We start from the raw sequence: 13,504 nt of genomic DNA on the forward strand, positions 1-13,504 counted from the left end.
CCCTCGTACTAAGGAGGTGGAGTCCAAGTCTAAAATATATATACCTGGCCTTATAAGGGCAGTCCGTGCGGCCTTGGTTATTAGTGAGGAGTGCTACATTGCCCATGCCCTCCATGTCCTCCTTATAGGATGCTATGGATCGCAAGGCGGAAATATGCTTGAAATCCATTTGTTCCCTTGCGGGGGGGGGGGGGGGGACGTCCAGATCAGCAATGGCCGTGTGCTGGGTTACCAGAGCCATGGAGCGTTGGGCTGATAGCTTGGAGATGTCTCTAGATGCCGACTTGTCACCTGAGCAGGTGGAGTTAGTGGGTAACCTCAGAGACTCAGCTACGCCATGGAGCGTTGGGCTGATAGCTTGGAGATGTCTCTAGATGCCGACTTGTCACCTGAGCAGGTGGAGTTAGTGGGTAACCTCAGAGACTAATGAGGCAGCCTTAGATATAGGGCTCCTCACTTCCAGAATCTCCTCAGTAGCAGTGGCTGCGCGCCGCACCCTCTGGTTGCGTTCTTGGAAAGCAGACGCAGATTCCAAAAATGGATTGGAATGCTTGCCCTTTAATGGACAGGTCCTGTTTGGCCCTGATCTGGACAAAATTGTGGCCACTCTGGCAGCAGCTAAGTCTGCATGTCTGCCATCGGCGACAGTCCCATCAGGGTCGGGTACTTCGTCCTTTCGGCCCTATAGGGCCCAGGGTAAGTTCAAAGTGCAGTCCTTTCTTAGATAGACAAGGGCCAAGACATCTGCCAAGCCAAAGAAGCAGGCTTGGAGTACAAGATGTCCAACTCCCAAGTCGGTCAATAAGCCCTCAGCCTGATGAGACGGGCCTCCCCTTGGGGGACCCCAAAGTGAGAGGCTGGCTTCTTCAGTTCGCCTAGTGCTGGTGTCTCACAGCCGTAGACACTTGGTTAAGAAGTGGTCTCTCAGGGGTACGCCCTCTCCTTCCGGCGGAGGCCTACCAGCCGATTTTTCACCACGGGCCTTCAGTCAGACCAAGACAAGGCCCGAGAATTCCATAAGGTGATCCACTCTATGCTCCAGGCTGGAGTTATAGTGCCGGTCCCGTTGTCCCAGAGAGGATCGGTGTATTACTCCAATATTTTTCTGGTACAGAAACCCAATGGGTCTTACAGGCCCATCCTCAACATCAAATCACTCAATTCTTGAGGGTTCCTCGGTTCAGGATGGAGACCCTGCATTCCATCATTTTGGCAATGAAGCCGGGGGATTTTATGGTGTCACTAGATATTCAGGATGCTTACCTGAATATTCCCATTGTTTCAGCACACCAGCGTTTTCTCAGATTTGCAGTAGGAGACCAACACTTCCAATTTCAGGCACTGCCCTTTGGTCTGGCCACAGCGCCTCGAGTGTTTACCAAAGTCATGGCAGCCCACCTGCAGATGCAGGGGGTCTGCTTGTTGCCCTATCTGGATGACCTTCTGCTATTGGCACGGTCCCCAGAAATCCTTCAGCGCCATCTGCAATTGACAGTCTCTGTGTTGCAGGCTCACGGCTGGCTGATAAACTGGAAGAAGTCATCCCTGGTGCCATCACAGAGGATGCTCCATCTCGGAGCCCTGTTGGACTCCCAACATCAGAGGATCTTTGTGACGGAGGAAGAGATATCTGCATTACAGGCAAAAGTACGCAGTTGCCTGCAGAGTCGCCGGGTGTCTATTCACTCGGCGATGAGGTTACTGGGTTCCATGGTGTCGATGTTCGACAAGGTGGAGTTTGCCCAGTTTCATTCCAGACCTCTGCAGAAGTTGATCCTCTCCAAATGGAATGGGTTGCCCCACCGGATAAAGACATAGACAATGGTGCTGTCACCGGAGGTATGTCTGTCTTTAGCCTGGTGGCTGCAGACTACTCACCTGAACAGTGGGCGCCCCTTTTGGATGTCAGACTGGGTCCTTCTGACAACAGATGACAGTCTTTGAGGTTGGGGAGCAGTGTCGGGTCCACACTTCTTCCAGGGAAGGTGGACGCCAGCAGAATCTGTGCTTCCTATCAACATCTTGGAACTAAGGGCAGTATTCAAAGCTCTCCAACAAGCAAGACATGTCCTCCACAAAAAGTCTGTGCAGGTGCAGTCAGACAATGCCACCACGGTGGCTTACATAAACCGCCAAGGAGGTGTCCCGAATTCTAGCGTGGGCGGAAGGCAATCTCCCTGCCATCTTGGCAGTGTTCATACAAGGAGTTCTCAACTGGGAAGCAGACTTTCTCAGCTGTCAAGACATGCATCCAGGAGAGTGGTCTCTTCACCAGGAGGTGTTTCAGCTACTGGTGAACAAGTGGGGCCTTCCAGAGATAGACCTCATGGCCTCCCGACACAACAACAAGCTTCCTGTATATGGGTCAAGAACAAGAGACACAGAGGCACTTCTGGTAGATGCTCTGTCGGTCCGGTGGAACCTCCAGTTTGCGTACTTCTTCCCTCCGTTCTCCCTTCTTCTTCGAGTGATTTGCAAATTCAAACAAGAAGGCAGCACGCTCCTGCTGATAGCTCCAGCGTGGCCCAGACGGCACTGGTATGCAGATCTCAGGAGCCTATCCATATACGCTCCGATGCGGTTGCCTCTATGTCCGGACCTGTTGTCTCAAAGTCCTTGCCATCACCTGGACCTGGGCCATCTGTCTTTGACGGCGTGGCTGTTGAGACTGCCCCCTTGAGGTCCAGGGGTTTTTCCAGCTCTGTTGTTAACACCATGCTCAGAGCTCGGAAGCTGGCTTCTGCAAGAATTTACCACCGAGTGTGGCATACTTTCTTTGAATGGTGTCAACCTAGAGGCTATGATCCTCAGGTTTTTAGGATATCTTTCCTACAAACGGGCTTAGATCACGGTCTTCACCTTGCTTCACTGAAGGTGCAGGTTTCCGCCCTCTTGTTCCACAAGTGTTGGCATGCCGGGGCAGGCTGCCTGGGACTTCTTAGTCCACCTGTAATGAACAATATTATTAACTATTTTATTACTATTAATTCTGAACACATCGCCACCAGGGGGCGGGGGATAGCAATCTTAAGGCTGGTAGTTTCTCAGGAGGAGGGAGCCCATCTTATTTTTGGGGTCCCCACTTTCCGAGGAATTCCAGCCCTGGGCTGACCAGTTTGGGGCTAGTTAATGTCATGGCAGGGAGACCCCATGTTGTGTGTCCCCCTGCTATGGCATTAGCCCCCCAGTTGGTTCAGCCTGGTGCTGGTTATACAAAATCAGGGGAACCCCATGCCATTTTCCCCCTATTTTCCCATGCCAGTCCAAGGAGAGGTCTGGGGCTGGTTATTGATTTGGGCACTGGGGGCACTGGGGGTAAGGACCCAACGCATTTGGGGGTAAGGACCCAACGCATTTTTTAATTTTTTTTTTTTAAATGTAACCCTAGTGATGTGTGCAGTGCTTCTGTTTGGGCAGGTTTGTTGTTGTTTTATCACCCCTACATGCCATCGGTTTTGAACTGAAACCTCAAAATGAAAGGCATTTACAGCTGCAAAAAACTACTTCAGGTTTCAATTGAAGCTGTAACCTGATGGATGATTAATAGCCGGGTTTTACAGTTCTAAACGGCAACGATATCCGTCGTCTGGGGGTTTTGGCTTAAAGCCAGAACTGACCTTTAGTAAATTGACCCTTCAGAGTTGAGCTCAGATTTGCCCTTTGCAAATGCTAAATCTCTGTGTACATTTACATTTTGTCCATTCCATCCCCCCTTAATGCAACATGGTTTCGCCATTCCTGGAAATTATAGTCAGTGTCTCTGTAATATTGGCTATTTCTTATTTAAATAAATGGTAATACATTGCCATCATTGTTTCTTTTTTTTTTTCTTTTCCCAGTGGACTCATTGGTCGCAGTTGGGCCATGGTGTTTGCAAGTGGGGGATTTAACGTAAGACTGTATGATATTGTGAAAGAACAAGTTACTGCCGCCCTGGAGGATATACGGTAAGTTATCCAATATGTGTCCCTCAACGTTCCCACTACATGTTTCACAGAACTTATTATTGACCACTACATGCACTGCTTGGCGACTTACACGTTCCAGGCGGGGTATCTCTGCTTGCCACTCACTTTTCTCTCCTTAAACCATGACATAGGATTCAGCAGGAGCTTTGCATCTAACACAGAGGTTCCCAAACGTGGTCCTCAAAGCTCCCCAACAGTTCAGGTTTTAGAGATATCCATGGTTGAGCACAGGTGGTTACATCAAATTGACTGGGGTACTAATTAAGTCATCTGTGGTCAAGCATGGATATCCTTAAAACCTGGACTGTTAAAAGTGCCTTGTGGACTGCGTTTGGGAACCTTGACCATAGGAGACTTAATTAGTACCTCAGTCAATTTGATTTAACCACCTGTGCTGTATCTGTAAAACCTGAACTGTTGGGGAGCCTTGAGGACTGCGTTTGGGAACCTCCGCTTTAACATATTCATTTCTTTGGAGTTACCAAAGTTGGGGTCTTCATTTAATTTATCCATTTTTGGACCAAAACACTTCACAAATTCTCAGATATGACCAAATAATGCGGACATTCCCGCATAGTCTTATTCCACTAATTGTTTATTATCAAGTGCGTAGCTTTATTATTATGGTATTGGACAAGTTAACAGATGTCAACAGAGTGCATTTTTGATGGTGTATTGCGTCGCTCGCTTCCTTACGATGGAGTGTTCGACATTCTTTACTTACGTAGATGCCAAGCGTCCGCTTGGTTTTAGAAACGATAACTCCTGGTTTGTTAAAATGGATGGTGGATTTCCCAAACATACCGTTTAAGGATATTCTTTTGTACGTTTAAATAAACAACTTGTGTCAACGTCATATGTAGAGATGCATTATAAATTACTGCATCGTTCTTATATTACCCCAAAATTGCGTCTTCTCATAGGGGCCTTTTCAGATTCCATTTGTTTAAAGTGTAGCCAACCTGACACAGATTTAGGGCCTCATTCCGCAATGTTCGCTATTGCTAAAGTGTACGCAGATGGACGATTGTTGCACACTGCGCACGCGTATGCTTTGCTGTACGCGAAGGAGACCACGTAGAGCCTTCTTAGAATGATTGACCGGCAGTGAGCGTTTGGGAGTGGTGACGGGGAGGTGGTCAGTGAACCGCAGACTGCCTGTCCGTTTGAACGCCATTGCATGGGCGTGCATAATTTAGCCTCTGCGATTGCACATGCAGCTTGAGTACTTACTGTGTGCAACAAGGTTAGCAATTTAGAGGTAAGGTCAGGGCTGCCGTAATTCTGCATGAACGGTCGATGGTACTCAATGTTTCCGATGTTTGACGAGGTTTGCAAGGTATTATGGATGTGAGAGAGGGGAAGTGGGCGTGGGCGACAAAAGTTCAGGAATGATGATGTTTGTCCATGCAAGATGACGTTTAGCCTCTTTCTGAGTTCCGTTTTTTTGGAGGGAAAAATCCGAACTCGGCGTGCAAACTCGAACCTATCTGAGCCTGCACATCCCTACTTCTAAGAAACGGACTTGTGGGACAGAAAAGAGGGTGATGTTGTCAATTGATAATAGGTGAGGGGTCTCTGCATCGGAAACTATATATTGTACAATACATCGTAAAGTGTGTACCCACTGTAAGCCCCCACCACCATAGCCTAACCCCAAACCTCCACATAGTGCCTAACTCTCCTGTCAGGCTGTTTACCTGTTGACATTTTAACAATGTTGACAACATCACAGGGGCATATCTATAATGGGTACAGGGTATGCGGTGCACATGGGCCCCTAGGTCCAGGGGGGGCCCACACCGCACACCCTCCACCCATTTATTAAATACTTACCTCTCCATAGTCCCACACTGGCTATACCATTGCTGCACAAATCGCCTGGAAAATCGCTGCTGTGGCCAATTTCCCGGCGTCTTGCGCAGACGCAGTGAGATCCCTGGGAAAATGGCGCACGCAATAGACTCCGGCAGAGCACTACTGTTTACTCTAGTGCCCAGAGTCTGCTGCGCTCAGTGCGCTGCTGGTAGCCAGGTGGAGAGGAGGGAGACTGCACACGGGCCCCCTCCTCTGTTAATACGACCCTGCATCATTACTGTCAACATTGTGGTGTCGACCTAATGACTACATCCTGATTTAATATACAGTATTGAGCTCTCCCTTAAGGGTCAGGCAGTTTGCAGTGTCATTGTAAATCCTGCAAATGCTCGTTGTCAAAGCAGCAGAGCCCGGTCGCCAAATGACGTCTGCAGGAGCTTATATTCAGAAAGGAAGAATCCCTGTCTCCAATGGCCACATGCATGAGATATAACCTATCAGGACTGCCTAGAAATGCATGAGATGCAATCTAGTATGCTATGTGCTCCTGCGTTTAGTGATTACTATTAACCTCCTGACTTTGAACAAAAAACTGTAGTGCACTTTTAATAACTACAGTTCACTAACCTACTCTATGTCACGAAGGGCATTGTATTATGCAAAAAAAAAAGGCAATTTTTTCTTTTCTTTTTTTTTCTACTGAAGACATAAGGGTCAATCCTGGCCATGTGAAGGGTGTGAGTTGCCGTTGCAATGGCGTTAAACCGCCGGCAACGGACCGACATCTCACACCCTTTGTGTCCCGCTCCGAGTCTGAATTCACTTCATATGGGGCTGCAAGCACTTTAGGCGAATCCGGGATGCCGTCAAGTGCGGCCATTGTCGCGATGACTCGCACACATGAGTACATCATGTACAATAGGATTGACCCCTTAATAGCAATTTGTTGGCCCCATGTTATTTTGAATTCCTGTAGTAGTATTATTATTATTATTATTATTGTAGTTGGTTTGTAAACACAGCAACGGTCAGTAGGGAAAACAGGGCATATAGAAAACGGACATACAAGGTACACCAAATAAATGCAGATGTGAAAACAAAGGTTATAAGAAAGGCCATGGTCCCGAGAACACTGGTAATCTAGAGGGAAAAGGACAACGCTGAGACGAGAGGACTGAATGTTGCTCAGTGGATATTAGTAGGGACCTCCATACGTGGGTAATAACAAGAAAGAAATCTTATAGGTGGGAGTGAAAGGTGGGTATGAGAGGAAGGTCCTATGCAGGACCTAAGTAAATATACAGATGTGTCCTCATCCATCTAGCATCAATATGCCACACAGAGCAACTTGCTAGGCGTGAGTAAGCCACCAGGTCCCGTGCATCTCTGCTAGCCTCGAGCATCTTTTTTTTTTTCTTTTGCCGAAAATGCGACTAAGTTGAAATGCGATCTGACTAGGACGCACCAACATTTTTGTCAACAAAGACGTCAGGCGCTAGCAGAGTCTCACGGGACCTGGCGCGCCAAAAGGGGCGACTGCAGCAAATATGTGTAAGAACATCTCTGTAAGAGGGTATGAGGGGAGTTTTTCAACGTATGAAATGTATGAAGAGATGGTTGTGTTTCAGGCTTTGCTGCACCTGGTGTCGAGCTGTGAGAGAAAAGAAATCTGTCTTGCAGATTGAAGTAGAGTAAAGTGGGGGTCGAACGCCAGATTGGAAGAAGTTGCAATAGTTGTGGGTGGAAATGATGAGAGAATGGATAAGAGTTTTGACTGCGACTTGGGTTAAAAATGTTGATAGTGTAGTGCTCTAATGCGCAGATTCCATTTTGTTCCTCCGGGGAGGCTTTATTCCCTGTTACAAGATGGCCAACAAGGTTAGTACTGCACCTGCGCAGCACCATCTTGTCATTGTGTTAGAGTGCCACAGTGGAAGATAGACATATTCCTTTTAGCTCCGTTGAGACCTGCACAATTACCTGCATTTACTGCTGTTCCAGCATCCTGCTCCACTACCTGCGAGCTACATACACTCACCGGCTGGTGAGCTTTATGACGCTCCGCTCCATCCAAACCAGTGTGTATGACAGTGAGTACGGCTGTACCTCATTTGCTCTTTGATAAATAATTCCACTGATTAAGCAACTGGGCTGTTTTTAGTGATGAGGGATCTGCTGGTGTGCCAAACCACCGCACCTGTACACTCATATTTCCAACAAAAAAAAGGGTGTACTCAAGCAATATTTCTAACGGTGAAAGAAATAGGACTGGGAGAGACGCTGGTTGTGAGGAGTAAAATTAGAGGACAGAGGGCCTGATTCAGAGCCGCTCGTTCGCTCTGAGCGATGTTCGCACTTCTGCGCATGCATATGGGTCGTAATGCACATGCGCCAACCAGTCAGTGCGGTCGGAAATCGTGTGTTTGCAAAATAGCGAGTGCCTGCTAATTTGAGTGACAGGATGAAGCGTTTGTGGGTGGTAACAGGGGAAGGTGCTTGAAAACGGGGAGTGGAGATCCGAACGCAGGCGTGCCAAACGGTCAAAACGGGCGTTTAATGGGTGTGCATGATTAACAAAGCAGCATCATCGACCACGTCACTTGGTTGTCTTTTAGCCTGAACTGCTCGCATGATTGCGGTAGGAAAATGCTACCACAAGAATAGCGAGCAGTTCATACGCCTTTCGATGTACTCGATTAATCAAATAAATAGCGGAGATGACGTATGATGCGAACGGCCAAGGGGCGTCTTTACAAAATAGTGAGCGCATGTTTCGAACGCTCGCTCAGACATAGAGGCGTCAACAGACCGCTAAGAGCGAGCACTCTATTTAAATATCCGGCCCCTTTTTCTGAACGAGCGAGCGCAAATAGTGTCCGGCTCTGAATCAGGCCCAGAGTGCCGTGTCATGTGACGCCAAGGAAGAGCGCTTTGGATCTTTGGATACTGTGGATATATTTTTTTTTAGATATTATAATTTTTATTGGCTTGCAAAAACAAATACATACTGTGGATATTTTAGTGGAGTTGGTGAAGTAGATTTTAGGGAAGTAGTCCCTCTGGAATAACGGGAGATCAGCTCAGTTTCGAAACATGCTGAGCTCTAGGTAAAGTTTCGTATCCATATAGAGATCAGTGTTCACTGTAGGATTTTGTTTCGGACAGCTTACCGATCACTGAGGAGGGGGTGTTTTTACTTCAAGCAAAAGTTTGAATTTGACACTAAAGTTAATATATATATAGTTATTGTAATAAATTGATATGTGTGACATTATGGGTCTGATCCTGACTCACAGGCTGCTGCGCACTGCTTTAGTGTCTTTTGCTATAGTTGCGCCTGCGACTTTATGGTAATGCTAGTAACCGCTCTTCCCCTGGTGTACAAGCGTGCAATAGAATGTGCAAGCACGCCCACTTTGTGCATCTTTAGGTGCTCGAATACCACCAGTCACACCGTCAAAACTTTCACCTGCCAAAGCTAGGTGCAGATTCTCCTTTAGAGTATGGCCTCCAACGTAAGCGATTAAGCACCTGAGTTTGCAACTACTTCTGCAACATGCCTGTGACTTAATCGCAACTGCGCCTCTGTGCGTACACACCGTGGGCAGCATGCTCTGTGCGACTTTTTAGAGGCTTAACCACATGCACAGTTGAAAAACATCGACCATTTGCACGAATATCGGCCTAGTGTGCATCCCAGAATCAGGCTCTATATGTAATATAATGCACCAAAACCATATTATGTCACACAATAGTGCCCCCAATTCATATAGTGATGTACAGTGTTTCCCACAATAAATAATGTGCATAGGATTGTGATCTAGGAAATAGCTCAAAAAGACAAGAAACTGCTTGTGAATTCACAAGGCAAATAACATCAAAAACTTGGAATATACAAAGAAAAAAAGAAAACGGAGGGATATTACAATTGCGCTGGTTCAATTTCTGAAGATGAAGTTTTCACATAAAAAAAATAAAATACATCCTAAAGAGTAATCTTATTATGAACGAGGAGACACAAATGTGATTAATCCAAAAGGAACATTTTGTGAGTTCCACCTCCAAGATGGTCTGCTACCATTTCGGGGCGGGGGGGCAGCGACAGTCCCTATTTCCCAAAACAGAGGCGTGTCGCTGCCGTTGTAGGGGAGTGACGAGGCCAGGGTCTCTATCAGCTGACGGAGTATTCCTGGCCTCTTTCTACCATCTGCAGTGACCGGCTTGCGTGACCCCATGAGTCACTGAGCTGGTCAATGGTCTCGCAGATGGTTCGATGTTGCGTTCTAGAATGCAGCTCGGATCAGTAATGCATACAGGAGGCATGAAGCCTATTGCTGCATTGCCATATTAGTGCTATCGCAACTGCTACCATGTAAGCCGCTGGGATAGCTGCTGCATCCTCTGCTGCATCAGGCCCTAAATGGATTGTGTCCTGCCCATGCACATTCAGCAATTGTTCTTTCAATTCTTCCTGTTTTTATTAATCTTTTCTTGGTGATACAGCCTCCAGAACTGCACCGTACACAAGATGAGGTCTCACCAGTGAAAACCAAGAAAATATAGTAGCTATAGGTGCTTAAATGGAGATACAACTACAACTCTTAATGAATTTCACCTCACGCAGCTGATTAAAATTAAATTAAAATGTACCCATGGATTACTGACCTTGGACCATTGCCAGATGATGTGTGGAAAGGAGCACTGGGTAGTCCAAAAATGGCTACTACAACAATTCGGTTTCAACAAATTCAGTTGTTCCTGTTACATAGAATATATTTAACGCCAGATCGCTTGTTTAAATTTGGTGGTAGATCTGATTCAAAATGTCCAAAATGTAATTCCCCTAATGGTAGTGTGATGTACTGACTGGTTTGTACAGTGCTGCACCACTAGCACCAGGTTCAGGTGTGTTCGGATTGCTTCGGTGGCCGATTTCCCCGTGTTCAGATAGGACACACCGTGACAGAGAGGCAAGCCTGAATTCCCCTTTTGCAGACACAATGACCAGTCAGGAGGGAAGGTGCAACGCAATTTTATCATTGGTTAATATTTAAAAACAAATGACAGGAGATATTTACCATATACAGATGGAAGGAAATTAATTACACAATTTAATGACAAGGTATTTATTTATTACCTCCCCGTCATCTACCGGTGACCCCAGCTGGCAAGCAATGTGAAACCAACAAGAACCACAATTCCTGCAGAACTTTACCAAAAAAACAAATGAGAGACCTAAATATGAAACCTGCTGGTCTAGCTTGAATCAATGGTGCGCCGGCAGTCTATAGCTGTGAAATACAGTCTGTGCTAACACTCCCTTTTGCTGAGAAAAACGTGGGAAAAACACATGCAGGTTAGGCTTATATCAGTAGTTCTCCAGCTGTAATGGCTAACAGTTCACGCAGAGTAAATGGCCCAAGCCCAATAAAGCACATGCAATTTAGGCTGGTACTTGTAGTTCTCCGGCTGTAACGGCTAATAGTTCATGCAGAGTAAATGGCCCAAGCTCAATATTGCACACGCAGGTTAAACTGGCACTTGTAGTTCTCCGGCTGTAATGGCTAACAGTTCATGCAGAGTAAATGGCCCAAGCACAATAAAGCAACTGCAAATTAGGCTGGTATTTGTAGTTCTTCAGCTGTAACAGCTAACAGTTCACGCAGAGTAAATGGCCCAAGCACAATAATGCAACTTCAAGTTAGGCTGGTACTTGTAGTTCTCCAGCTGTAATGGTTAACAGTTCACGCAGAGTAAATGGCCCAAGCACAATAATGCAACTTCAAGTTAGGCTGGTACTTGTAGTTCTCCAGCTGTAACAGCTAACAGTTCACGCAGAGTAAATGGCCCAAGCACAATAATGCAACTTCAAGTTAGGCTGGTACAAGTAGTTCTCCAGCTGTAACGGCTAACAGTTCACGCAGAGTAAATGGCCCAAGCACAATAATGCAACTTCAAGTTAGGCTGGTACTTGTAGTTCTCCGACTGTAACGGCTAACAGTTCACGCAGAGTAAATGGCCCAAGCACAATAATGCAACTTCAAGTTAGGCTGGTACTTGTAGTTCTCCAGCTGTAATAGCTAACAGTTCACGCAGAGTAAATGGCCCAAGCACAATAATGCAACTTCAAGTTAGGCTGGTACTTGTAGTTCTCCAGCTGTAATGGCTAACAGTTCACGCAGAGTAAATGGCCCAAGCACAATAATGCAACTTCAAGTTAGGCTGGTACTTGTAGTTCTCCAGTTGTAATGGCTAACAGTTCACGCAGAGTAAATGGCCCAAGCACAATAATGCAACTTCAAGTTAGGCTGGTACTTGTAGTTCTCCGACTGTAACGGCTAACAGTTCACGCAGAGTAAATGGCCCAAGCACAATAAAGCAACTTTTACTACCAGAATTGCCAGCCGGTGTTACACAGGGCTAAATAAACGAGTAATGTACATTACATCACGGGAATTGCCAAAGCAACAGATTCACAGTAAGCATGCACCTTTTGCTAATGAGATGACAGCACAAGTAATATAAATTACATCAGCATTAATGGACTTTAAAATGGATACCGGGCCAAGCAGTGTATAAGACAATTTACATTAACTCCAATATCAGTAAAGATTTAAATATTTCATACAAGCAAAATATTAGTCATCATTTACCATAATAACACAGCGAGCAGTGAACAGCTTTACAGAGTGCTATAATAGATAAAGGGCCATGGAGGACCACTATCAACCACTTTAGCTAACACATGAGTCAAACAGTAAACAGAGCCAAATACATATCACATGGCATTATATTTACTTTAAAGCTAGATATAAAATACTTTGTACAACACCCACAGTGGCATCGGACATGAGCCGACACCCATAAGGCACGTCCCCTCCTGGACATGAGCCAGAGGTTCACAGGAAAGTAAATGACTCTTGGGGAAAAGAGGGGGTGACCTATCTTTTACTTCCCCCCTATTTCAACATTACACACACTTTACCTAATTTAAAACACTATGACCCCTTTCTATACCCAGTTGGGTGGGAGACTAACTGGTCCCAGCTTTTACACAAAACCTAGTCTCCCAGCCTAATCATGGTTAGCCACAAGGTAAAGGATAATGCAATAGACCCAGGGGACCCAGATAGGATAGGTGTACAGAGGGGCAGGGCCTTAATGGAGGGAAGATAGGAGCTGTGGAGGGACAGAGTATAGGGAGGTTCTGGTATGATCTCACCCCTGGCAGTGGCTATTCAGCCTCCTCCGATGTCCAGGGAAACTCCAGGATGCACAGCACCGCACCAGAGCTCCCAGCTGCAGACCTCCGGCAGGTATTTTACAAGGAGCAACAGGTGCAAAATCCTTTTCCACAGGGGCTCTGTCCAGCAGACACACACAGCATCAGGAGGAGTCCTGAAGCACTCTTCCTCTGGGGCTGTCTTTTCTTCTGCCTGTGCGGGTGCCAGCAGGGTTTTCGTCACTGGCGGGACCTTTTCCTCAGCTAGGGCTTCATCTGCGACGATGGAGCGATTAGAGCTCCTTCCCAGGCAGCTCTTCTTCTCTCCCAGCATGTGCAGACTACCATATGCAGAGACTCCTGATAACAGGCACTTAGGGAGGCAGTCCTTTGTTCAGAGGGGGCTTCTTCCAAAGCAGGGTGCTCTATGCAAATCCCCAGGCAAGCTTCCTCCAGGGACTCACATACAGCATCAGAGCACCTCCCCTGGCAGATT

General features: G+C 46.5%; 1 protein-coding gene across 2 annotated transcripts in view; it reads left to right on the plus strand.

The window, feature by feature from the left end:
• Positions 1 to 13,504, plus strand: part of CRYL1 (crystallin lambda 1) — a 151,157-nt gene that overhangs the window by 4,579 nt on the left and 133,074 nt on the right. For both annotated transcript variants that reach the window (XM_088458524.1, XM_088458526.1), the window contains exon 2: positions 3,840 to 3,947. In XM_088458524.1, the coding sequence (XP_088314650.1) occupies positions 3,840 to 3,947 (108 nt within the window). The remainder of the gene's footprint in view (positions 1 to 3,839; positions 3,948 to 13,504) is intronic.

This window comes from Taudactylus pleione, unplaced genomic scaffold (genome assembly GCF_031769625.1).
Source record: "Taudactylus pleione unplaced genomic scaffold, aTauple2 ptg000842l, whole genome shotgun sequence".
Classification (NCBI taxonomy): Eukaryota; Metazoa; Chordata; class Amphibia; order Anura; family Myobatrachidae; genus Taudactylus; species Taudactylus pleione.